This window comes from Anticarsia gemmatalis, chromosome 18 (assembly GCF_050436995.1).
Source record: "Anticarsia gemmatalis isolate Benzon Research Colony breed Stoneville strain chromosome 18, ilAntGemm2 primary, whole genome shotgun sequence".
Classification (NCBI taxonomy): domain Eukaryota; kingdom Metazoa; phylum Arthropoda; class Insecta; order Lepidoptera; family Erebidae; genus Anticarsia; species Anticarsia gemmatalis.
Genome location: NC_134762.1, coordinates 2,565,605 through 2,591,201, shown reverse-complemented (window position 1 = coordinate 2,591,201; position 25,597 = coordinate 2,565,605). Strand labels below are relative to the sequence as shown.

Here is a 25,597-nt window from a genome sequence, read left to right as displayed (position 1 = left end):
TTCCGCGCGTTATCTGCGCACTTTGCTACAATATCAATTAGTGCGAACCCTCGCCAAGCTAGGGTTACCAAACGATACAAAAATTACAAACATGTTTTGATTTATTTTATTCTATCTAAATCTAAAAAACAGTTTGATAAAATTGAGATTATTTTCGGAATGTGTATTGAGTAATGAAAAGTTAAGATTTTTTAAAAATTAGTCTTTATTATCTTACAGCGATAAAATTAAACAAAAAATTCAAAATACGTAACAAAGCATACGATTTACAATAATAATTACAAGCAAACTGCGCACAAATTAAACAATTCCTAAATAATCTTAATATATACAAAACCATAGTCACCGTACCTACAAGTTGGTATGTCTATATTGTCTATACGTAGACATGCCCGTCGCCGGCGGACGCGGCAATTTGCGACGACCTCCCCCCCACCGTCTCCCCCTCTCGCAATTTTGTAATGTTTATACGGACGCTACCGCACACACACCCTGTATATGTGTTTTGTGTTTGTCACGCTTTTGTTGGAGACACCCTGTATCCTCAGATTATAGGGTTTATCGGGGGTTGGGACTGATTATGATTGCTGGTTAAGGGGTTGCCTTTAAGGTTTTTTATAAGATGTTACAAATATTTTTGGCGCTGAAATATGTTAGATTGATCAGGTCTGATATTTCCAATATAAAACTCCTTTAGTTAAGGAATCATTTTGACATTATGTGGAAAATCGTTTAACAACGAAATTTCCTAAAAAAAGAAAGGGTTTTTTGCTTTAAAAGAAAAGAGTTCACGTAGATGTTCATTCAGTAAACTAGAATATTTACTTCATAATAATATGTGCTTCATGTAAATAATTAGATTATCTCGTGTAGTCTCATCGTTGGAAATACTCATATCATTGTCATAATGAGTGAAGACAAAACTTTACACGCATCACATCCTAATCGTCTTACAAAAACATAGTCGAAATATATGCTTCATCACGCAACAGATTATTTATCTCCTCTCGTTATTTATTTTTATTACATACTTACAAAGTGATTTACAGAAACTACTGCAGAATTTTGCTAATCAATGTGCTGATGCTGACTTTATTATAATTAGCTTGTCTCGTATTTGTCGCATCAACAAACAACACTATTTAAGTTTTTGAAACTATCTCGGTTACACATAATACAAAATTGCTAACGGGTCTTAAACTCAAAGAAAATGTTAAGGTTCACGCCTAAAATTTCTCATCGTGACAGTCAGCCCGTGACCACGGTCTGACTGACACGGTCGATGTAATTTAATCAAAACAGCAGCAAATAAGGTATCGTTAACCTTAAAATAGCAAAATAAAAGGAGAATCTTTAAAAAAATTGAAGAGACATTTGCCCAGTGGGACAGCACAGCCTAATAAAAAACCCTAAACTGCTCATCGATTTTAAGACCCGTTAGCAATGTTGTATTAGACCGCACTATAACATAACTATATCAACCACTTCTAACAAAACTCCTTCTATTCCAGGTGAAGAAAATGGCAGAACGCGTAGCCAAATGCCGTGAAGAGGTATCTAAAAGTAGAGAGAAGTATCAAGCTGCACTGGCCGAGATCACCGCGTACAACCCTCGTTATATCGAAGACATGACGGGCGTGTTCGAGCGCTGCCAGCAGATGGAGGCGCAGCGGCTCAAGTTCTTCAAAGATGTGCTCTTCAGCTTCCACAAGTGCCTCAATATTAGCCAGGAACCGACGTGAGTATGAGATTGTTTTGGAGTACAATGTCCATCGTCGAATAAAAGTGTTTTGTTTCTTTCACTCCTTAGCGAAATGAAAAAGAGAAACATATTAAAAAAGCTTTTTAACTAAAAAAGGTTTATAGTGTGTTTATGAATAAGAGGGTAAGTATACACCTGCAGTCTGAGTGCACTGCAGGGTTATGTGTCTCTTCCGCCAGAAGGGCGGGCATAGAATAAAAAAGCTCTAGGTAAAGACCTACATATTCGATGTTCGACACCTTATACGGGACATTGAGGCGTCATACAACACATACCTTACCATATGAAACAACTATTTGTGAATCGTACATATATTCGTTCCATGTGAGAAACAAATCCACGATCTCCCGAGTAGTGGCGTGGCGATCACCTTAACCACTGCGCAAAGGTGGCTTTCAAAAAATTAACTAGAAGTTTACAGATTAAACTTTCTTTTAAACGATTTCGATTAAACTAAAGGAAACTTTATTAATTCAACTGCTACCAACAAATTTCAGATTACCGCAAATATACGAAGAATTCCACCACACGATAAACAACGCAGACCACCAAAAGGACCTGAAATGGTGGGCGAACAACCACGGCGTGAACATGGCGATGGCCTGGCCACAGTTCGAGGTAACGCACCATACATTGCTGGCTATAACCCCCGCCTGCTACTTCACCACCCCACTTGTCCCACAGAGCAAGCAATGTATACTACTCTATGCGATACAGTACTCTGCATCTAATTAACAGTATGCTTTAGGTAGGATAGTTGCATTTTAGGTACGTATGCATTTGTTTGCGGATTTTGTTAAACCATGTGATAAGGAAGAATCGAATTACTGTGTGTTTCTTCTGTGTCTAACTAGTATGAATAAAACGAGAGATATTATGATAAAGTTACGTTAAATAACATAGGTTGGATATGATTGAAGTAATTATTGCATCTTTTATTACTATTTGAAACAAATAAGCCCATAAGCTTAAATATTAATTTATTTTTAATTGAACATAAGCCTGCCAAAGCGTAGGTAAACTAAATAAAATGTCGGTCGTATAAAATGGGCCAAGACCTCGATATTTTGAACATTAAAAATGAATATTACTGAAATAGAATTATTCTAGTTACAAATATTTATTTCTTTTTAATAGAACATACATACATAAGCAATCTCGTGTTCCGGTTAGGTATTTTAACATGGTTTAATAACAATCTGTACAATTAGACTTATGCAATAGTCTTACTAAGGGCATTTAGTCGTACTAGTATGAAAACTAAGCATGTCTCAATAGTTGACTATTCTAAATTTTCCTTACCTTGCTTAGATTAATATTATTTATTACTTTCTTAGAATTATAATTTAAGTAAAGATATTCCTCCAAAATTCTCTTTAGACCCTCATTATTTAATAACTAGCTTTTTCAAAAGACTTTACCGTTAAAATCAGTAACTTAACTAAAACGGCATCGTTAAGGCAATTACAATTTATAGAATTAAGTATTTTTAATTAAAATTTGAAATGAGAAACAACCGATTTCTTAATCTTTTATAATATTAGGCGAAAGAAAATCTTCTCAAAACATTGGATAGTCCTGTCCTAGTAAAAAATCAAAATAAATTCTAGCTAGCATAAGTCTGACACCGATCGAAGTATAAGATAGATACGTACCGACAATCACAATCTTTACCTCGTAAATAGACGCGTTGCAACAACGGATTTCCTTTCAAAATAAAATGTTTATGCATTTATAACTATGTAACCTTAAAAACTAAATATTTTTATAGCAACAGGTCAAGTTCACCACGATCGTTTTAATTCATATTTTAATTAATTTTCGCAATCGTCCGTTATAGTTTTTAGACCGCGTCCAAAATTTTAGATAATGCATTTTTTTACGCACGGAAGTGCAGTAATATGAGTTTAGGAAATAAAAATTCCAATCATTTTATGGTATTATACAAAAATATAAAACTTATTAGTAGGTCAGTCAGGTTTACACTCGTACATAACATTTTAAAAGCGTGTTCTTTATGAAAAATGTATAATTAAAGTAGGACACTCAACAAAGACACACAAAATCAATGTAATTACAAATCGAACTAAAGGTATCGTTAATACAAGGACGATGACCCCTCAACGGATCCGATACGTAACAAATACTTGGTGGAAGCGAGTGAACTGATGAACCGAGTGCTTGCGACCGCACGGCTGCCACTACAGCGACCTTCAGCGACTGCCTGGTCGGAGACCACAGCCGCATGGTCGCAGTCGTGGTCGCAAGCGATCCACCGCTTGAGGCTCGCGCTGCCAGCCGTGTGCTTCGGTGTGGATGAGAGGTCGTGCCGCGTCGCCCCATCCGTCTCCAGTAGCCAGATATATGGAGGCAGCAAGTTTTACAGCAACCCATTGATGGTACGACCACGGTGTAGGTTCGGTGGCTATATGCACTACCGGTGATTAACGTGTGGTCAATACCACAGTATAAAAAACTTATGAGCAGTAGAGAAATTTCGATGACCTTTCGAAGTTTCTGGACTGTTTCTAAGCTTGTATTTGTACTGTGTCAAATATTGATCACATAATACTTCGTGTGGATAGAAATGAGCACGGCTTATCGACTAGGTGATCTACAGTGGATTTTGTGGATGCGGTATTAGGGAAAAAACGGCTACTTTTTGTTTTATACCACGGAACATTAATCTCGTTGCAAGTTGCATGAGTATTGTTTACACCAAATTGTATATTTATATCTTAATTATGTTCTAAAAAGTAAGTATGAACTATTTAAAATATTGTTAAAAATATTGGTTTAATAAAAACTGTTTATATTTTCCACAAAGTGCACTGTATATCGCCTGTCATAAAGCCAGCACTCAAACGAGTCACGAGAGTTGCAAACGCACTGAGGGGTAATTGATGGTGTCACACGAATATACACCGTGATGGTTCGTGTTAAAGAACAGTTTTGTTCATAGATGATCATTGCACCTCTCATGGAGCATTCACACTAAGTCCGGTGACAGGACATTGACATTTTGGATGAAAGCACTACAAAATTGAACAAAAACGATACACAGAGATACAGAAAAATTACTAAGTTGACGACAATGAACAATTGACTGAATTTAAATCAGAAGTTTTATTGAAAAATGCACTCATTTTCACTCTCATCCACACTGAAAGTACGGTATGGTTGCAACGAATGATACAACATAGCAAACGTTAGTTTCGCACGCAAAACACGACTACCATTTCATAGGTATACGTTCAAAAAACGACAAAAATCGGCATTGTAAATATTTAAATTAAAAATAATAGTGTATAGACGAGACATTGAAGCTTGAACTTAGTTTTATTTTTCTATTTTAGTTTAATGGCAATCCTGACATACCTTTCCGCCAAAAATAAAAATTTTAGCAATATTTTTTTATACTTCCCAAGAGTTCTTAGATTGGTTTTTAAAAGTGTTTCGTATATAACTCTTTAGGATAAAACCTTTGTTCAAAAAGGTCCCTATGTTTTAGTTTTTATTGTCTAATAGCATGTCTTTCTTTCTTTCTTTCCCCTCCAACTAGTTAGTTATCTTCTAACGTACACAGGCTTTCTATGGACGTGTTATTTGTTTATCTAATTTGTTTAATTATTTTTTTTTACTTTGAGTTTGCATTGCGCAACGACACGTTGGGAATAAATAACAAAAACTATGCATTTATAAAATATGTGAAGATTTTGACACTTAGACCCAAAATCTGAAACTTTGTTTGAACTCCAATGATTGTTGAGATTTTCTGTAAGAAAACTTTTCAGTATCAGTCCAGATGTTTTCCAAAAAGTAATTTTATGTCGAAAAAAATAAATAAATATGCATAGTAGACGAAAAAAATAAAGTTTATCATCAAAATTGGTATCAATAATATCATATTCCCAACGCATCGTTGCGCTCGCCATGCCCGCTTGTGACCGGTGTATCGGTGACCCAGGAGTACACCGAGGAGTTCCGAGACATCGCCAAGGGCAAGTCGAAGGAGAGCCTGCCCACGGGGCCCATCACCTTGCTCAACCAGCGGCCAGTCAGCGAGGATGTACGTTACTACAACATTTACGTAATACGCGACGTTTTATGAATCACAATGATGGTGTACTCCAGCCGGGTTTTATAACTTGGCTCTGTTCTTTCAAGATATTTTATTTCAGTTTTCCGGTTTGAGTTCAAAAATTGAACCGGGTAAAATGTTTAAAAATTGAACCAAATTAATTGTTTCTTTACAAAGTATAAGTAAAAATTGTGTCATATTTTATGACTATAAAACTTGTTTTTACTTTTTAAATAGAATAATGAGAAAAAGTTTATTCTTAACAACAATAATTTCGACCAAGGGTTTCAAATGATAAACTGTATCTACAGTTTTGTACGTAAACCATCGCTGTTGTACGTAAAACGACGTGCAAGCACGCACCACCATCGACGTGCGATACACATAGTCTGAGCACGAACAACCGTTCGTTCAGTCTACGTGTACACGATTCAAATGAGAATGAACATCTAACGCGCTGCATTGGTCGACCGTACAAAAAAGCTTTATATTTATTATTATTATAGAAATTTAGTTTACTAGTAAAAGCATGATTCGGGTCTAAAAGTAGTTTGAATGGATGAGGACATTCTCATTTCGATCTTTTTTAGTTTTAAGCGCTTTTTTATGTATTTTTTATATGTTTTTTTTTTTATATAAATGTTGCATGATGGATGTTCCGCTTCTGTCTACAGTTTATGCATATTGGCATGAATTAACATTTAACATACGTTATTATTATAAATTATATCTCTTTATATATTTTGATAAATATCTAAGTAAAGTATATGTTTTTACAAAAATAATCCCCGAATAAATTGTCTATATTATTATAATATTTTATACGAAAATATTGAATGGAATGACCAATTTTTGGCGCCAAAAATTCATAAAATAGTAAAAAATTTTTCAAGAGTAGACGCATAACTAATCACAATATTCAGTCATAGTTTTATTGGTCCTTCCATTCAAGTAAAAAAATAAACAACCCAACAAAAAATCTCATACTAATATGCCTGCCACATGTATTTCAGGAGCTGCCGCCAATCAACGCCAACAACAAAGCAGTGAAGGCCACCAACCACACGGACGCGGCGCCCCCGCCAACAACTGTCGCCAACAACACCAACAACACCAACAACACCACGGCCAACAACACTATCGATAAGAAGAGCATCAGCGCACCTATTGCAGTCACGTAAGTGTAACAACACTAGTTTACTTTTCACTAATTTCAAAATTTAGTGTCTCTAAATATTATTAAAAATCAATCTTTAGTATGATGTGGACTTTTTAAACTTTTGCCAAATGGCACTGGAACGGTTCTGTGAAACACTGCATTAAGGCCATTATGCTTAACGGATACAGTCAACTTGGGTAACTTTGAATCATTTGGGTAACATTGAACGTTGGAATTTGAACTAGTTTCGATTATTTTTTGATATGAAACCAAGACAATTGATAACAGTTTGCAAAACTAAAATAAATCTTTATCAATTGTGTTGGTTTCATATGAAAAAATAATCGTAGCAAAGAGCGCGCTGCTTTCCCGCGTGTATACCTGTATGCTCCTAAGAACGTGCGATAGAGTGTGTGTGTATAGGCGGCTATTCCCTTCCTTTATATCCTTTCCTAATCCTCATTCCTATTCAGCATCGAACGTTTGGAGATATTCGCGTGTGGCGCGGGGTACCATCCCATGGGAGGTACAGCGTCACTCGGCGGCCACCTGGTGCGGCTCGCCATGCGCCCTGACTGCGGGAACGCCTCGCGGTTCACTATCTCTGATATGACTGACCATTACGTACAGGAGTTAGTTTGTTGATAATTATGTTGTAGATTTATTTTATTGAGTAGTTAGTTGATAATAGGTGTAAGTTTGTATTTGAAGTTGTATTAAACTTGAGATAAAACTAGGGACTTAAAATTAATGTATTAGGTAGAAATGTATGTCATTGTGTTATAACATCGATTACATCTATGAAATGTTACTATACCTACATTTCCGTCCAGATTTTCGTAACGACTCATCAAGCATTGATAATTTTAAATATAAATATTCAACTATACATTTACTCACTTACTCATTAAAATATATGAAGCTGTGAAAGGCTTATAAAGTGTTTTGTTTCTTTCACTCCTTAGCGAAATGAAAGAGAGAAAACCTATCTAACCTAACTTCATATATTTTCATTATTAAACTATCATTCGGCGTTTTCAGAACACACAAACATTGAACAAATAAATAAGTTTTCAACATTTATAATTCCAGTAACGGAACAGCAGCCGCCCCCAAGTCCAACAAGACGTCCCCCGCCAAGGACAGCACGAAGGGCCAGGAGAACCCGTTCGACGAGGACGAGTGGGACGAGGAGTCGGGCGGCGCGCTCACGGACACGGGCGAGCCCGGCGTGCCGGTGCGAGCGCTCTACGACTACACCGGCGCCGAGAGCGACGAGCTTAGCTTCCGACAAGGTATACACGGACATATTTATTATTATTGTGGGTCTATATCATCCCACTGCTGACCAAAGGCCTCTCCTATAGCTTTCTACTGCAAATCTCCGGCGGTCTGTATCCATTTCGGGTTCTCAAACTCGTCTCTCCATCTTTTACGAGGTCTTCCTCGCCGCCATTTCCCGGTTGGCGGGGTCCACTTATTTTTTATATACATGATATTTAATTATTTTCTTCTTATTTTATTTTTGATTGACACTGTATTGAGTGTGGGCGTAGGGCGTTATCCACAACGCTGGTTAATTGGGACAGACAAAACGCTTTCTGGAGGCGACGTCAGGCAGGCATGAACTGTGTTGTTCAGCAGTTTAGCTAGTAAAAATAGATTTCTAACTTGATACTGTTTAGTATGATTTCTTAACTTTCATTTGTTAATATGTTTGTTTTTTTAGCACCTCACCGCACTTTACCAATTAATAATTACCAATTATTTCATTCCGTGACAAAATATCCGTATTTCTGCCTTGCTAATCTAGTGATGTTTAATTTTTCAGGTGACTTATTCGAAAAGTTAGAAGACGAGGACGAACAAGGATGGTGCAAGGGTCGGAAGGACGGCAGAGTGGGACTGTATCCGGCCAACTACGTCGAGCCAGTGGGCCACTAGCCCAGCGCTGGGACCACAGGCCCACTCCGCCGCGATTCACCGTAGGCCAGCCACACACACTGTCAACACGAAGTGAAGCAATGCTGGCCTTAGACCTGATTGAACTACCGCTAACTTGTATAAATTACAGAGTCTACTAATAAAATCACTAGGTGGCGTTGTTACACACACGTAACAACACTAGGAATAATGTTGCTAGCAGCAAAAATGTAGAGTGTCTATAAAAGATGTTATAACGACCAGAGATATCGAAGAATACTAGGACAAAATAGAGATGGGTACTATGTATAATGAACTGATAAAAAATATAAATTTAATTTGTTTAACAGTAGATAGTAAATAGTCGACTGATGTTTAGCTGGCATACCCGTACATACAATGTATGTATCGCTCACGCTTTCACCTAAGGATAATACATCTCATTGGTACTACTTACTCACGTAAGTAACACCAATGTGATCTTCAAGCTTGTTAAAATTGCACATAAATAATAATATCGATGGAATATAGCTTCTTTTCATGAATATTGATGTAAATAATGATTAATAGATAAAGTACAGTTAGTGGTGTTCGTTCATTTCTCTGTGGAAGTAAATCAATCATGTATTATGTTACGATATCATATTGTGCGCGTGACGGATTATAAAATTAGTTTTATTTTGTATTCGCGAGTCACGATGTAGTCATTATAATAGTAACAGGTTTAAGTACATTCAGCTATAACATATTATATCGTATGTGTTAATCTATTATAGCTATAGAAATTAATTTCATACAGTAAGGGGTAGCCGTCAGCTTTAATACGTCTTATGAATGTCACCCGCGCGACATCGAACCCCGAACCTTGTGGTATGAAGCACTTTTTGATGTATTTAACGAGACGCTTTTCTAAAGAAAACTTTTGGACCTAAATTTTTGTACGTTTCTATGTGAAAAATCCAATTCATTTTTTATCGTTCAGTTGAAAAGTAAGACGGTTTTGGATATTTTTGGATGGAACTCTTTGTAGGTACAATATGAAAACCAAAAATTGTTTACTTGTATATTGTAGTGACAGTGCGCGTCCGATGTCACAGACATTGCTGTATCTGAGCTGTTTCCTTGCTGAGTACATGCACAGTAGATGTACCGTGCACGTGCCTCGTACAGAGCATGCACAGTAGATGTACCGGGCGCGGCGACGACGCGACGAGGTGTATCGACTTGTAATTAGCAATAATTTGACTAACTATGCGGCCGCGCGTCGACATAGTGTATCGGTTGTGTATAAATGTAAAGAACAAATGTTTTGACTTAAGTAAACTCAAACTATTCTATTGCAAGTTTAGTTTCAATCGATTAGTTGAACGTAGTCGGTACATCTCCGATATATCGACGAGGAACTTAGCTAAGCCAAAAAGTGTACGCCAATATAAATAATTAGATAACAGAATATACTTTTAGGCGGCAATGGGATTTATATTTTTGTGATATATGGTACTCAGTGACACTGCACTGTAGTTTGTGTTTATGTACATACACGATTATTATGTATCTCGTCGTGCTTATAGAATATTTATTTCCCATTGTATATAATGTAAAATGCATTAATGTGTATGTAAGAGAGCGCGGGGCGCGTCGGACTGAGCGAAGGCCTAATTTTGCGTAGCGGCCCGTTTTCTAACTTCCATTTACATTCACACGCGCCCCGCGCTTAGGCTAATGTAACAATAACGATTATTAATTAATATATTACGAGAAATGTTTAATCTTTTCTTTTTCCCTTTTATACCTCGTTTTAAATATTGTTGTATTGTGTAATTATTGTGTGGGGAGTGATCACGTCGCGGTCCCGCCTCGGCTGTCGCTCGTTAGTCCGTAGCTGTTTTGTTTTCATTGTTATAGGTTCAGCGACCATTTGTGAGAAATTCTTTGTATTATATAATTATCAAAGAGGGTGGTTTTGGACCACATATGTTAATATATTATGAATATTGGTAAAATAAAATTGTTACATATGGTACTGCTGTGTTTTATTCAGTTTCCTTGCAAAAATACCTACATTAACACAAATAATATTTTTTACCACGTAATTAAAAATTTATGAGATAATTTTAACTTTGAATGTAATAAAAAAACGAGTTGACAATTTTAAAAATCTCTTTATTTGATGGAACGCAAGTGCACTGTCACAGGTTATCGCAGCCTACTGCCGTACATTGTGAACAAACTTAACATTAACGCAGAAACATCAACAATTAAGGATTTATCCCCACAAATAATACATTAATACATAAAAAATAATCATTGTGATCTCCTGTGACGAGTTATTAGCCATTATTACATATAATTTCAGTCAATATAATGTCGACAATTTTGGTACACATAGCTAAGAATACACATCTATTAACACGTATTGCACGGACATCGCTGAACGTACAGCAATAGGCTTGTATTCACATGTTGTGGTGATGTCACGGTCTAAGCCAAGCTAAACACTACATTTAGGTACTTTCAGGACAATCGCTGTGAAGTGGTCCTGACAGTGTGTGTTCACAAAAATATCAACACTATTCATAAATATTATAACATTTTGTATTGAGGACACTAACTACAATAGTACTTAAGATTAAATTCAACATCGAATGATGTTAAAATAGTCAATTTTAAACATATAACCACCTCACAGCTATGCCTGTACTCCGCGGCATACGAAGCTTTACACTTCCTGCAAAATATAAGGCGAACCAATATTGCTATCGTTCACAGTGTAGCGGGCGACAAGGCGACATCGCGCGACATCTAGCGACGCGACACATCGCAACGTGAGCAACGTTATGTGCACTTTGTGCATATTTGGCACAAGTAATCTCTTTGCGCGACTACTACTAAGGTCACAGGTTCGAGTTTGTAGCGGCACCAATCAACTTTTACATGATTAATAGAAAAGTTCTAATTAGTAAATTAGAATATTAATGTGTTGTTTCATCAACTTTAGTTGTCGTATCAATACTTAAACTTTAATAGATACATAGTCTATAATAAGCATGATTTTTATAAGAACATTCAAGAATCAAGTCACATTTTTCCTGTCATTCTACCGCTACAAACATCCCTAAACCGCGCGCACACAATCATAACCCGCCCGTGATAAATGCATTACAGAAAATTAACGTATATATTTACAACAACTACAGGTATTTACATAAATAAAGGGGTTGCGACCCCACCCTGATATGTGAACATAAAACATGTACTTATTTACAAATCATACAAAGACAGTATGTAACAATATAGTGGTGAGATTCGAACATATATTATTATATTTTACATAAGAACTGTATAGCGTTCTAATGTATTTATAGTAAGGTTGTAACGGACCCCAACCTAGTCTTCCAATGAATAAAACTTTTGCACAAAATTACGTTAATAAATGCGCAAAATTTAATGCGAAGTACTTAACAAAATTTTCGTTTCCAACCAGTCTCAATTCTACAGTAATGTGTAATTGTCATCAGTTTAGGATCCGTTACACACCCTTATGTATAGTTGTGTACGCGGGAATATAGTTTAAATAATAGTGAGTTGACTTTACGTTGTGACAATATCATAAAAATACAATCCGTACTAGAATGCACAATTTATATTACGCTTAAAGTATGTCACCATAATGCCATCAAGTATATGCAACAAATATTTTACTGTCATTTATGAAGACAGAAATAATGGGCAACAAATTATTTGACGCTTATCAAACAAGTTTTGAAAGAATTACGTCAAATTAACTAAACCAAAAACGTTTTTAGTCAAGTATACAACATTTTTCAATAGTAAAGAGTATTTTGTATAGTCACAACGTGAAGCTTTGCTCACTGAACGATAATACATGTATAGTATAAGTATAGCTAACAAAATAACTAGACGACTGTAGGACTTTACACAACATACACGTAACACATCGTATTTACATCTCCACGTACCATTATACTAAATTATATCATATATAAATAACGCTATGCCTGCCCTACCTAATGTACAATGATTTTGTGAGATAATTATTATAAGCCATGAAAAGAAACACGATCAACATTTTTTACGATACAATAGTGTACGCATTCGTGACGTCACGAACTATAATTAAATATATTCGTTAATGCCAGAAGATTGGCTCTAAACTCGAGTAAAACCACTCGCATTTGTAACTTAACAAACACATTAAAACAAAAGCCAATCAGTTAAAATTACTGAATCGATATTGATCAATTATGGCTAAATTGTAAATTTCAACTCGGAGAAGGACAGTTTATGATACGTGTAAAAGCATGGTCATAATAAAATTAATTTAAGGTTGCTCAAAGATGATTATTAACTTTCACTTATCTAAAATTTTCTCATTTTGAGAGCCAAATCTTGCCTATTAATAATAGCTTAATGAATCATATATTTCATATTCTCTCACAAAATCACTGCGCAACAACCCGAGATCATGCCATACATATAACAGAAGCGTTTACACCGGCGAGTACGGAAGTAACCAAGATACGAACAATTTATACAAGCTTGGATCAACTTCATTACACCTAGTTACAATTACTAGAAACGCTGGAACGATTCTGACAATATCTTTGTCATTTATGGCCTCCATCTTGTTGAGGCTTAATTTTATATATATTACCCTTATTTGAACATCAATTTATTCTCTTGTTGTTTCAGAAACTGTAACTGTTTTACTAGATAGTCTCATGTAAGAGCCATGTCAGCATGTAAAATCTATTGCCATATATCAGGCACGGTAGCAAACTCTAAGCCATTTTAGATAAAAAAAAACATTACCCAACCAGGGAGTCAAATTCTGGCACTTGTGATGAACAGTTTCATGCCACCACTTAAACTATAGAGACAGTGACCATTAAGTAGACCATGGGAGTCAAATCCTGGAACTTGTAAGTAACAGTCGCATACACTGTCAAAACACTTACAATGACTTACATCTTTCAATTTGTCTTCTGATGTGCATAACCACATTTTGAAATTTAAGGATAATTGATATAAAACCAAACCTTTCTCTACAATCCACGCAGTACAGCGAGCGTCGAACCTCTCGTAAACTTTCGAGTACCGATAGTGTTCGGTATCGAGTCGTGAAGACTGTCGTGACACATCCCACGTGGGAGGTGAGCGGTACTGTCCAGTTCACTGTAGACAAGCTTGTAACTTCTCTATCCACTCCTGAGCAGCGTTCGCGTCGCTTGCACAGAAGTTGTACGTACGACGACTCGTGCGCAACTGAAATAAAACGGGATAAATTAATGTGTGAAACGGTGAAGGATGCTCCCGGCAAGAGATGAGTACTTCATTCAAAAGAATCATAAAATAGAACATTTTACTATTATTGATATAATACTCACATCGAAAAAGGAGCGATCGTCGCATTTCTTCGGCGGTCCGGGAGCTGGCGCCGCTTGCGTCACTGTTATCACTTCTGCTAGATCTGAAAATAAAAACATAAAAAAATATGTATATATTATATTTGTTGGGTATACAACGAGTTGGGAACAAAATTAGATTTTGCAGAAACAGTATAAAACTTACCAATGAAGCCTTTGCAATGTGAGTCTTCCATCGCGTCATAGTACCGCAGTTGATGCTTGATGGAGTCCAATACGAACCATCTGAAATAATATTTTCATGGTAAATATGGTATGGTCATAGGTAAAGGTTAGGATATATAATATTATGTGTACAAGTCGCGAGAGTTTAAAATATTCAAAGGTTTGTTAAAATCCTCGGTGTACCTTTGTTTCCATCCCTTGAGCAGTGCTCCGCGCTTGTACAAGTGTCCCTCGTGCGTCCTGTTCTCCGCCACGTTCGACGAGAACTGCTCGTAGTACTGCTGAGACGATGATTGTAATGTCGCTACACCTATAACGTCAATCATTGTAAGCAAATAGAAGAGAAAAAGACTAAATATTTTCATCTCGTTATTTATACGCAAAAATAACTTTCGAGTATTAATTTGGGTACTTTAGTAGTCATCCAATTAATTATTGAAGGAATAATTGGTATTTTGCAATTTTGGTAAGGTAACTTTGGATGACATTTTATTTATACAAGTATATTTAAGAAATAGCATGGATTAAGCATAGCACGACGTATTACAAGTGGTGTATACATGGGCGTACACTCATTTGCACGTATATGTTTATTCGTATACGCATAATAATCACACTTTTTTTTTTTAGTGTGTGTGGTAAGTATTATACATTAAAGTGTGATGTCAGTATGTGTACGTGTACCCACCGGCGGCGAGCGGCGGACAGAGCGTGTCGGCGTCGGGCGGCGGCGGCGCCTTGTACTTGGTGCAGGGCGGCGCCCACATTGTGTAAACATTATAGTGTGATGTCAGTATGTGTATGTGTACCCACCGGCGGCGAGCGGCGGACAGAGCGTGTCGGCGTCGGGCGGCGGCGGCGCCTTGTACTTGGTGCAGGGCGGCGCCCACATTGTGTAAACATTATAGTGTGATGTCAGTATGTGTATGTGTACCCACCGGCGGCGAGCGGCGGACAGAGCGTGTCGGCGTCGGGCGGCGGCGGCGCCTTGTACTTGGTGCAGGGCGGCGCCCACATTGTGTAAACATTATAGTGTGATGTCAGTATGTGTATGTGTACCCACCGGCGGCGAGCGGCGGACAGAGCGTGTCGGCGTCGGGCGGCGGCGGCGCCTTGTACTTGGTGCAGGGCGGCGCCCACATTGTGTAAACATTATAGTGTGATGTCAGTATGTGTATGTGTACCCACCGGCGGCGAGCGGCGGACAGAGCGTGTCGGCGTCGGGCGGCGGCGGCGCCTTGTACTTGGTGCAGGGCGGCGCCCACATTGTGTAAACATTATAGTGTGATGTCAGTATGTGTATGTGTACCCACCGGCGGCGAGCGGCGGACAGAGCGTGTCGGCGTCGGGCGGCGGCGGCGCCTTGTACTTGGTGCAGGGCGGCGCCCACATTGTGTAAACATTATAGTGTGATGTCAGTATGTGTATGTGTACCCACCGGCGGCGAGCGGCGGACAGAGCGTGTCGGCGTCGGGCGGCGGCGGCGCCTTGTACTTGGTGCAGGGCGGCGCCCAGGCCTCCGCGCAGCGCTCGTGGCACGCCGCGCCGCAGTCCACGCAGCGGACACCCGTCTGGAGCGTACACAATGATAAGTTTATCGTGGAAACCTCCTTCATCCTCCAACCTTCATTTATGAGTGAATATCCCGGAGCACGTACCTTGAGCGGCCCCCACAGCAGGTCCTGGCAGTGGTCGCAGCGCGCGGGCGCGGCGGCGGCGGCGGGCGCCCAGCGGTGCGCGGGCGCGGGCGGCGGCGGCGCGGCGGCCAGGCGCCCGCGCACCAGCACCTCCAGCGTGCCGCGCTTGTGCCAGGCGAGCGTGGCGCGCCGGACCACGCCCGACGACATCGACGAGTTGCGCTGGGGGAGAGGATATAAACTTATTATTCTTTCCGTATAGGCTTCGAGAAAACGCTACACAAGGTACTCATTGCGTCGCTCTACGCCACAAAGCGTCACGCGACGCAATTACCCTACACCACGCAGCGCGACATTATAAATTAATATGAAATGAACACAAAAACAACAGAGCGATTGAGCGTCATCCCTTATTAAATCTGCAATCATCAACGGCATGTCCAAAAATATCGAGCGGGAAACGCAAGCCGATTTGCATCCACCCACCCCGCTCGCAAAACGATGTGTCTGCGGAATCTGTTACTAAAGTCATGTAAAGTATCTCACCTGTAGCTCCAACGTGTTAGGCAGTTCAAGTTTATCCCATCGCACGCGCCACTTCTGCGGCAGGTGACCAAGTTCTAGCTCCAACTGTCTGATGCGCTCCAGTAGACCGGTGAACGCGTCCGGCATACTACGGGCTATGCTGTCGTAGCTATACGGAAAATGTATTTATATTAATCTAATAATCCAAAGTTAAAATAAATGAGTATATTATTAAATAATAATTATACAGAATTAAGTTTGTAAGATTGTAAGATCTCATAATTTAACAAAACCAATAGTTTTGTTAAATTATGAGAACATAAATATAATTGTTTTAATAGATTTATGAATGAAGCAAAACGGCATGTGCCATGCGTGCACACTGCACGTGCAGTTTGGCAAAAACAGTCTTGAAACAGATCTAAAATATAAGCTTGTTATATGGCAACACTCCGAGTGTCCCGTCATATTAGAACATGTTATGTTATTTCGTATGTTTGTGGTTGTTAAAACTGTTTATGTCCTGCTATAAAGGGTTGCCATTAAAAGCGACAGTGGCGCCCCTAAAAGCACTTTTTTGCCAAGCTGTATATGGCTTAATATGTATACTTATAATAATATATTTTCCATTTGTAGGCAATGTAGCACCCGCATTTTTGATGTTTGAAACACAATTTAGATATGAATGATTAACTTTTTTCTTTAATTTGTTCTATATAACCAATGGAAAAAAGAGTAGTATTTATATATTGTATGAAGTAACGTACCCCTGCGCCACCAGCCTGCGCGGCGCAGCAGGCAACTCATCACTGGTGAGCAGCTCCAGGTCGTAGGGCGCGCCGTGCGACAGCTCCTCGCTCGTGTAGTACTGCCACAGCTCCAGCGCGCTCACGCACGATACTGCGCGGAGCACCTGTGTAATACGGATGTTTAATATAGCGGACTGGTCAGGATTGTCGTGATAGTTTAAAATCGTTGACCAGTATTGAAAAGAGTAAAATTGAATATAATTAGATGATAAGGGGCTGAAATTTTGTATAAAGTTTATAAATATGCCTCAATCGATGAATTATGAACATGACTGAGGTATTTTTCTATATCGGTATCGAAAATTAATTGCCGTGATCGAAAATAAAACCACCAATTATCTACTAGAAATTTTATCTTACGGCTCCTACACACAATGCACTGCCATGGCCATTTGTTGTGCCGCGCGGGTTACGCGGCTGGCCGGCGTCATTTGTTCCTAGCATTTGAGCGGTTATGTTGAGTTTTAACAGCTTCGCGCGGCTTGTGCCGCCGGCATGCGTGTAGTAGCCATTAGAAAGATGAAATCAAATTGCATAATTGTCAGTGAAGACCCGAGGTCAAACACAGGTTATTTGTTTCTTCAAAAATCTAACCTTAGACCACGAAATTAGATTACTATAAACTTACAGGATTATCCAAATCGGGCGTGTATAAGAAGTTATAAAACAGCGGCGACTTCTGATGGTGTCGGTCGATGTAGTCGAAGAGCGAGTGTCCGAGCTGCGGGGTGCGGGGGCCGGTGCCACCTAGGGCTCCGCTCCCGGCGCCACCACCACACTCTTCTTCTGAACCACCCCCTGTTTCAACACCTTGCTCGCACAGGTACACCTATAAAAAACACAATTTAAATAAACATTGTTAGGTTAAAATTGACTGAATTATACAGGATAGCCCTCGAATTAAGTTATCAAAAAAATGTATGTTTGAAATTTTTTTGAGAAAATTATTAACGGGCACGTGCTTTTAGTAAATTCGTTCAGTTTTGTTCGAAACTTCGCTCTTGAACACATCTTTGATATACACAACATAACGGACCATCCGTCCGACATTTTTTTACCGTTAAATGTATTTTTAATCAATAACAACGAGGTATGTTACATTGTAGAATATAAATTATACCTAAAATAAAGTCTGCTAAAGGAAAAATAGTCTCAAATTTAACGAGTTTATATACAAACCATTCTATTAGTATCAATCCGTTTATCATCAGCGGCCGTGATGCCGAGCTCGGCGCGCTGAGCCTCGTTGTCCAACAAGAAGGTGCGGAACCGACACGACACCGTGTGATACGCGATGAAACGTAGGTAGTACTCGTTGAACTCGAACGCTAAGGGAAACTGTTTTTGTAGCTGAAAGAAATACAGTTTTGTTAATTATCATTGGTTATTATTTATTCTGTATTCCAAACTAAACTTAAATTGTTCTAAATATATAATCCAAGACAAATATCGATCTCAAAATACAACAAATTATTTGAAAATTATTGGTTCACTATAACATGAAATTATGGAATTGGTCCTCAGATTACTCATATCAATATTTTTTCATATTCTGTTGAATTTGTTTAAAAATCTAGTAATTTATACATTTTGGATAGTTTATCATTAATAATAATCGAAGACTATTAAGCTACAGCGTAAATTAACCGCCTGAATACAAAAGAAAAATGCTAGTCAATCAGAAGACGTGCACGTACAAAAACGTAGACATCCGTATACGCTCGTAACATTCTTATTAGCTACAAAACACGAGTTAATAAACTATAATTCAGTAATCCATACTAATATTATAAATGCGAAAGTAACTTTGTGTGTCTGTCTGCCTGCTACTCAATCACGCCTAAACTACTGAACCAATTTGCATGAAATTTGGTATGGAGATATTTTGATAACCGAGAAATGACATAGGCTACTTTTTATCCCGGGAAATGCTGCATTTCTATGGGAAGACTCAGGTGGCGGACGAAGTCGCGGGTAAAAGCTAGTAAATATATAAAACGCAATCTCTGTGTATGCCTTACCTGATGCACAGCATCTAGGAACATTAAGAACGTAGGCGTGAATCCTTGCTGTGGCTGTGCACCTATGTTCGATCTCTGTTGAAACTTGTGTCCCAATGCTAGCCATTCTTTCTCCACTAGGATACGGAAACCTTCCAGTGTTCTGTAGTATGGTTCGAGGCATATTTGAGCTAGTGATGATATCTGCGAAGAGGAAAGTGGTTAAGTATATAAGAATAATAATTCTAGTCTCTTATCTATCCATCAGTTTCTATTGACGATCAAGTCAAATTAGAAGTATCAATCTACGATACACCAATTGAATTGATACCTGCTTAGATGCAGCCTGTTACATTGAGTGAAACTGATTTGCAAGATTATTTATAGTACTTTCTGCTTTTTTTTTTGATCTGATATCTACAAGAGTGAAACAAATTAGTAAATAATCTCTTAAACGAATACGGCAATGTGGCGTTGAAACAACTTTGCTAAAAAACTTTTAAATTAGTCGTGTTATGTTATTCATACCTGTGCAGTGGCGTCCCAGCCGTCTTCTAACGACAGTAGCACGGAGGAACCTTGTAGATCTAGCAAGTCTACAACTGCCCCGGATAGTTGGAACAATTGTCGCAGCTGCCATAGCCAACCTGACTCTTCTATTAACCTGTGATAAGAACAAATGTATTTGTAAAGATACTAGAGTGACATCAGATTTTTATTAATAAGAGTTCATTTTCCTAACTTTCATTAGGTTCAAATGTCAAGAATGTAGTATTAGATGAAAAGATTTTTTGTTTAATTTTAACAATGTTTATTCTATTTCAAACATGGGTGTAGCTTGTGAAACATGTCTTTGAATCATTTGTTAAAAGAAAATTTCAAAAAGCGTAATGTTAGGAACATACAGGCCTATAAAAGAATGAAATGAGATTTTATTTGCAAGAATGCAGGTACAAAAATATATAGAATTTGTCACGTTAGTATTAAATAACGCGTACGAATGTACCTGAGGAAGCCGGGCTGGTCGGCGGCGGGCGCGGCGGGCGCGGAGGGCACGGCGGCGCGCATGAGCTTCTTGAAGGCGTGCTTGGTGCTGCGCGCGTCGGGGTACTCCACCGGCACCAGCTCCGCGCCCGCCACCGCCAAGCTCGCGCCCGCGCCCTTCTCGCACACTACATATAGTGCCGCCCGGCGGACCCCGCCCGCACAGCCCGCCTCGCCGCATACTGCACGATAATAACATAAAACTTGCAGAAAATATACATTTTTGTAGGTTGTCAAAAGGGACAACAAAGTAAATTCAGATCACAAAACTAAAAATGCATTAAAGACGGGCACGTTGCGTACGAGTCACGGTTACGTAGTGTAAATAAAAATAGGTTTAAAATTAAGTGTAGAAGTAATGACACACGACATAAAAGTAACATCTGTCTCAATAATAAACATAAAAGTAACATCATTTTATATTAAAAAACCTGAGCTATGTAGGGTATAAAATCGTTATATAAAAGGTTAGCACTGGACACTTCAAATGTCAAATGGTTACATATTAGTATTTATTACAAAAAAAAGTTAAATGAACTAAAAAAATAGACTTGCGACACTTACCAGAATCAGCATCAGCGGTAGACAGTCTCTGGCGGGGCGCGTAGAGGTCTAAATGCGAGGGCTGCCTGCGGTCCTTGAGCGAGCCCCATCGGCCGAAGTGCCGCGCCGTGCCGCCCTTGCCGCCGCTGTTACGACCCAACACACTGGCACAATATATTCGCTGTTTTATATGTACACCCGGACCCGTGTGACTTGTTAGCGGTGATCATGATTGTTAATAACTTATGATGATAATTTTATTAAGGTTTATGCTTGTTGTCAATAGAGCACCTGGTTATTTAAAGCATAAGATATGGTTGAGTTAACGGTTAACGTGAGCGCCTTTATGAATTTTAATAAACTTTATTACGAAAAAAACTATCAAAACTTTAGTGAGACATAAAAGAATTTGATAAACAATAAGAAATCAAGCATGTACGTGTGACGTATACGTACACATGTCACTAGTAGTACATGAAATTATTTTGAGTATAAGACCTAGCCTCCGTCACAGAATTTAGCTTTAATAGACAATCAAAAAGGTACAAGCGTCGTGATTCTCAATATGTAGAGTTATTTTCGTAAAAAACCGCACCCCGAATTTCCCAAGTATCCCAAGTTCATGTAAAATAAAAAAATGCAATAAAGCAGCTTTCAGTGCATTTTGCAATAAAACAAAAACCCCACGAGCTGCCATATACCATTTCATCTAATGAAGAAACCTGGATAAACTAAAACATGACTACAATGAGAGAGGTTTAAATCAATGGTTAATGATAAAAATGTCAATATTATAAGAAAATGATTGTCTTACCCGAGAGTGCCGGCGGCTTTAGTCAGTAACGGTGTATGCGTGGCTTGCTGGTCCTCACAACATAGTAGGAGTGAATCCAGGCTTAGGCTCGAGTCCTCTAAGTCACCGCGTGATGCGGGCGTACACGCTACTAACGTTGCTAGATAACGTTCCTGTAGAAGATATATATATTCAGTACATTGTTGATGAAATCTTGCTATAATCAGGCCGTTACAAACGTGCGAACTACGTCATAATCAAAAGAATGAAATGAATGTGACAATGTGTAAGTGCGAGCGAGAGACTCCTATAAAATTACATGACTTAGTTCGCACGTTCGAAATGGCCCGCGTAACATTTTTGAGAGGAGTGGGGGGTAACAACTACCCCTGAATCCCTCCCCCATTCAAACTCGGTGACACTTTTAGTGGGACTGTAATGTGTTAAGATTATAGCCTGAAACGAAAGTATGCGTAGTATTTATTAGTGTAGGTACCTGTTCTAAACTGGAGGTAGTTTCAGTACCACTCTGCGCGGTGCCTTGCGTTTGATGACTTGATTTTAACATGCCGATAACACCTTTGTGATGTGGCGCTGCTGACCTGCACATAACAGAACACAGTATAGAATTGATTCTATAAGAAGTTCACGTAAAATTAGGACTAACAAAATCTAAGGTGAAAACCACCCTATCGATAAAAGACGTGTTTTTTTTTGTTTTGGAAAGCTCTAAAATATCACCAGATTTTATTGTGCCAAAGATAACATTCGATGCAAAAATGACAAACAAAACAATTTAAGAGAAAGTAATCACGATTAATCAGTCAGTAATATACAGTAATAAAGCATTATGTATGGTAAATTGTTTACCTAGATAGTGTTGCATGTGTCCTAGGATGTCTCCACGTGATAACAGGTAAGCGTCCCTGTCGATAGCAGCGAGCGATGCGTCGCAGAGAGTCATCGCCGAAACTCTCCGGCACGGGGATCACTGCTGGGTAACTGAGCAACAAATATGATGGATATTTAGTTTATGTATGTAGAAGCTAAAGTATTTATTGTAAAAGATACGAAAGTGTTAAATAACACGAAAATCTATGGCAATAGCTGGTATAGATCCAATTTTTTTTGAGCAGTTTATCTGTCGTATGGCTAGTCACAGTGGTTAACCTGGTGTCAAAGTTGTTCAAGCCGCCCGAAAGGCCTTTGACATGGCTTAACGACTGGTATCTTAGAAGACAACAGCCGGGACCGACTATTTACGTGTCCTCCGAAGCATGGAGACACTCAGTTGAAATACCATTATGCGGTCACGCATCTATAGATAGATCGCGTCAAGGGTTGCTTAACCCAATGATCGTTTACTGACCGGTGAGTGCAACTGGCTATGAGCATCTCAAATAGCAGTAAGATGTCAGTTCAAATATGGTGGAATTGTAAATATTCAAGTTTACCTCCTGCAGATGGTGTAGGGCGCGTTGGCGTGCGCCAGGCGGAAGGGCGGCTGAGCCAGCCCGCACCTGGCCCAGTCCCGCGCGTACACGCGCTCGCGCACGCGCTCCAGCGTGCGAGCCGCCGGGCTCTCCGCGCTCTCCGCGCCGCCCAGCTCCAGCTCCTCCACTGGACAACGTAAACAAACTTATACAACACCATATAAAATAGAGGTATATTTGTAATAAGAACTTCTTTTTAATATCTTTTACAGTAAACCATGTTAAAAAATTAATTAAAAAGAGAATTGGCGGTATTCAAGCGCACGTAAACTTGGAGACGTACGTCTTCATAATCTACCCGAAAATAATTGATTTCATACTAACGACAGAGCTTTATTCACACCAAAGTTTGAAACTTATAGCAAGACTTAAAAAGCTAGTCCTGGATTAATTGCCATATTTCGGTTCTTCACTTCAGAAACAATGATAACTTACAAACCTAAAACAATTTTAAATTAATTTAACTTTTTACTTACATGACAGTGTATCAGCAGACAGTGAAGACATGAGTGGTGGTGAGGTGAGTGACCGCGCGTCAGCCGATGGCAGGACATACTTCTGACGTTTGGACGGCTTCGGCTTGAGCCCGGCTTTACGAGCAGTCTTCAATAAGGTCTTCTTGGCGAAACCCCTAATAAAACAATATTCGATATTTATTATCGATAGGATTATTATAAGTGAAGTTTAAAGATTCGCAGACATCCTCCTTTGAAAAGTATTCTCAAAAAGATTCTAAAATGACTAACCTTTCTCTTTAAATAATTATAAGCGCCATTGCGTCTCGTATTTTTTAACAAAATATCCTATCTAAGCAAAGCCGATCAGGTGCACCTATTATTATCTAAGTAGAAATAATCTTAGCAGGATTTGTTTCAAATCTATTTAGATATCGATTGATACAGCATTGAGTCATTAATACAAATAACTGACCAAAGAATAGTTTAAACAAGTATTTTTAGATAGTTTAAACGAGTTGAACGTTAAAAACTTTTCCAAAAAGAATAGAGATTTTTCATCGTTTTGTAGTTAAAGTTCTTAATGGTAGTACTTACTTGAGCGTGTGATGTTTAGGTTGGTTATGTTTAGGCGGCGGCTGCGACCGGGGCGCGAGCGCAAAGTGCATGAGCGGGTGCTCGGGGTGTCGCAGACGAGCCACTTGTTTGCGGAACGACTCGACAGCTTCGCTGCTCACCTCCTCGTCTAACGCCACCTAGTGATAGACAATGTCAACTTTTGTAACAAAGGGAGGGACAGAACAACTAATCGTTATCAATAGTTTTGAAATAAAAGGACTTTTTCGATTACAAATTTAATACAAAAGATATATACATATATTGCCATATTGCTTTATGTGATATTAGAAACTAGTAAATGTCGTGCTTTTATAAACTTATTGCGCAGTAACCACTTTAGAAACCAATACTTAATTTTACAAGGTAACATAGTTGCGATATAAACCTGAATATGGAGGTGATATTTAATAATGTCTTAAACAAATAACAAAACTCGATCTAACTGTTAACGCAACAAGGTTTGTTGTTGTTTAATTTAAGTTTATGCGTTCTTACCTTAATAAGTTGGAAGGTAGCGGACCGCAGTTGCAGTCCCTCTTGCAGTGATTGTTCAAGGTGCGGCAGGTAGTGCGTGCGGACCGCCTTCTCCCGCGTGAGCGAGCACAGCGGGAACGAACGTACCACTGTCTGTTCGCACGCTGTGGACATGCACGTGATAGTGTTACACGTATTATAGGGGTAGGTTGGGAAGAGATTTTTTATTTACCCTCGTTTCCAGATTCAGGGAAAGATGACACGTAAATTGCCATTGAATTAAATAACTTTACTAATAATATTAAGGCCATTATAAAGCCACAGACAACTTAGTTTGAGTGGCAAAAGTTTTTTTATAGCCGATTCATAAGGTAAAGATTTTTCTGTAAACTCGATACCGAATTTATAGTATACCTTCTTAGTAGTTTATCATATGAAAAGTAATGTTGAATTCTTTCTTGTAGTATACATCGATAGTAAATGCAAATAAGAATTAGACGATTACTATGCAGAGCAAATTTTTGGTAGCCTTGAGTGTAAACAACTCAAGAAAAAGTAGCCGTTTATCATTTTCAGCCGTTCGTCATCATTTTGATTTGTGGTGCATGAAAATAAGCTCGTAGAACTTTGAAGTTCGTATCTAATACAATGGGATTTGAACTCACGACC

At 38.7% G+C, this 25,597-nt stretch overlaps 2 protein-coding genes across 9 annotated transcripts in view; one reads left to right on the top strand and one right to left on the bottom strand.

Moving 5' to 3' along the window:
* Positions 1 to 10,948, top strand: part of Synd (protein kinase C and casein kinase substrate in neurons protein Synd) — a 145,265-nt gene extending 134,317 nt beyond the window's left edge. For 5 of the 8 annotated variants that reach the window (XM_076126270.1, XM_076126273.1, XM_076126271.1 and 2 more), the window contains 7 exons: positions 1,512 to 1,738; positions 2,260 to 2,380; positions 3,871 to 4,161; positions 5,730 to 5,831; positions 6,857 to 7,020; positions 8,095 to 8,297; positions 8,834 to 10,948. In XM_076126270.1, the coding sequence (XP_075982385.1) occupies positions 1,512 to 1,738; positions 2,260 to 2,380; positions 3,871 to 4,161; positions 5,730 to 5,831; positions 6,857 to 7,020; positions 8,095 to 8,297; positions 8,834 to 8,946 (1,221 nt within the window). In that variant the 3' untranslated portion in view covers positions 8,947 to 10,948. The remainder of the gene's footprint in view (positions 1 to 1,511; positions 1,739 to 2,259; positions 2,381 to 3,870; positions 4,162 to 5,729; positions 5,832 to 6,856; positions 7,021 to 8,094; positions 8,298 to 8,833) is intronic. The other 3 variants (XM_076126274.1, XM_076126275.1, XM_076126276.1) reach the window with 2 other exon arrangements.
* A 119-nt stretch (positions 10,949 to 11,067) lies between these two features.
* Sbf (SET domain binding factor) overlaps positions 11,068 to 25,597 on the bottom strand; it is a 34,955-nt gene continuing 20,425 nt past the window's right edge. Inside the window, exons 9-29 of the mRNA XM_076126267.1 lie at positions 24,950 to 25,092; positions 24,434 to 24,591; positions 23,858 to 24,012; positions 23,343 to 23,508; positions 22,759 to 22,890; positions 22,385 to 22,490; positions 21,910 to 22,061; positions 21,117 to 21,259; positions 20,515 to 20,734; positions 20,037 to 20,172; positions 19,530 to 19,712; positions 18,688 to 18,858; positions 18,137 to 18,337; positions 17,467 to 17,612; positions 16,721 to 16,868; positions 16,196 to 16,396; positions 15,976 to 16,108; positions 14,721 to 14,847; positions 14,518 to 14,597; positions 14,334 to 14,416; positions 11,068 to 14,211 (exon numbers count right to left, since the gene is read on the bottom strand). Coding sequence (XP_075982382.1) covers positions 14,119 to 14,211; positions 14,334 to 14,416; positions 14,518 to 14,597; positions 14,721 to 14,847; positions 15,976 to 16,108; positions 16,196 to 16,396; positions 16,721 to 16,868; positions 17,467 to 17,612; positions 18,137 to 18,337; positions 18,688 to 18,858; positions 19,530 to 19,712; positions 20,037 to 20,172; positions 20,515 to 20,734; positions 21,117 to 21,259; positions 21,910 to 22,061; positions 22,385 to 22,490; positions 22,759 to 22,890; positions 23,343 to 23,508; positions 23,858 to 24,012; positions 24,434 to 24,591; positions 24,950 to 25,092 — 3,077 coding nt within the window. The 3' untranslated portion in view covers positions 11,068 to 14,118. The remainder of the gene's footprint in view (positions 14,212 to 14,333; positions 14,417 to 14,517; positions 14,598 to 14,720; positions 14,848 to 15,975; positions 16,109 to 16,195; positions 16,397 to 16,720; positions 16,869 to 17,466; positions 17,613 to 18,136; positions 18,338 to 18,687; positions 18,859 to 19,529; positions 19,713 to 20,036; positions 20,173 to 20,514; positions 20,735 to 21,116; positions 21,260 to 21,909; positions 22,062 to 22,384; positions 22,491 to 22,758; positions 22,891 to 23,342; positions 23,509 to 23,857; positions 24,013 to 24,433; positions 24,592 to 24,949; positions 25,093 to 25,597) is intronic.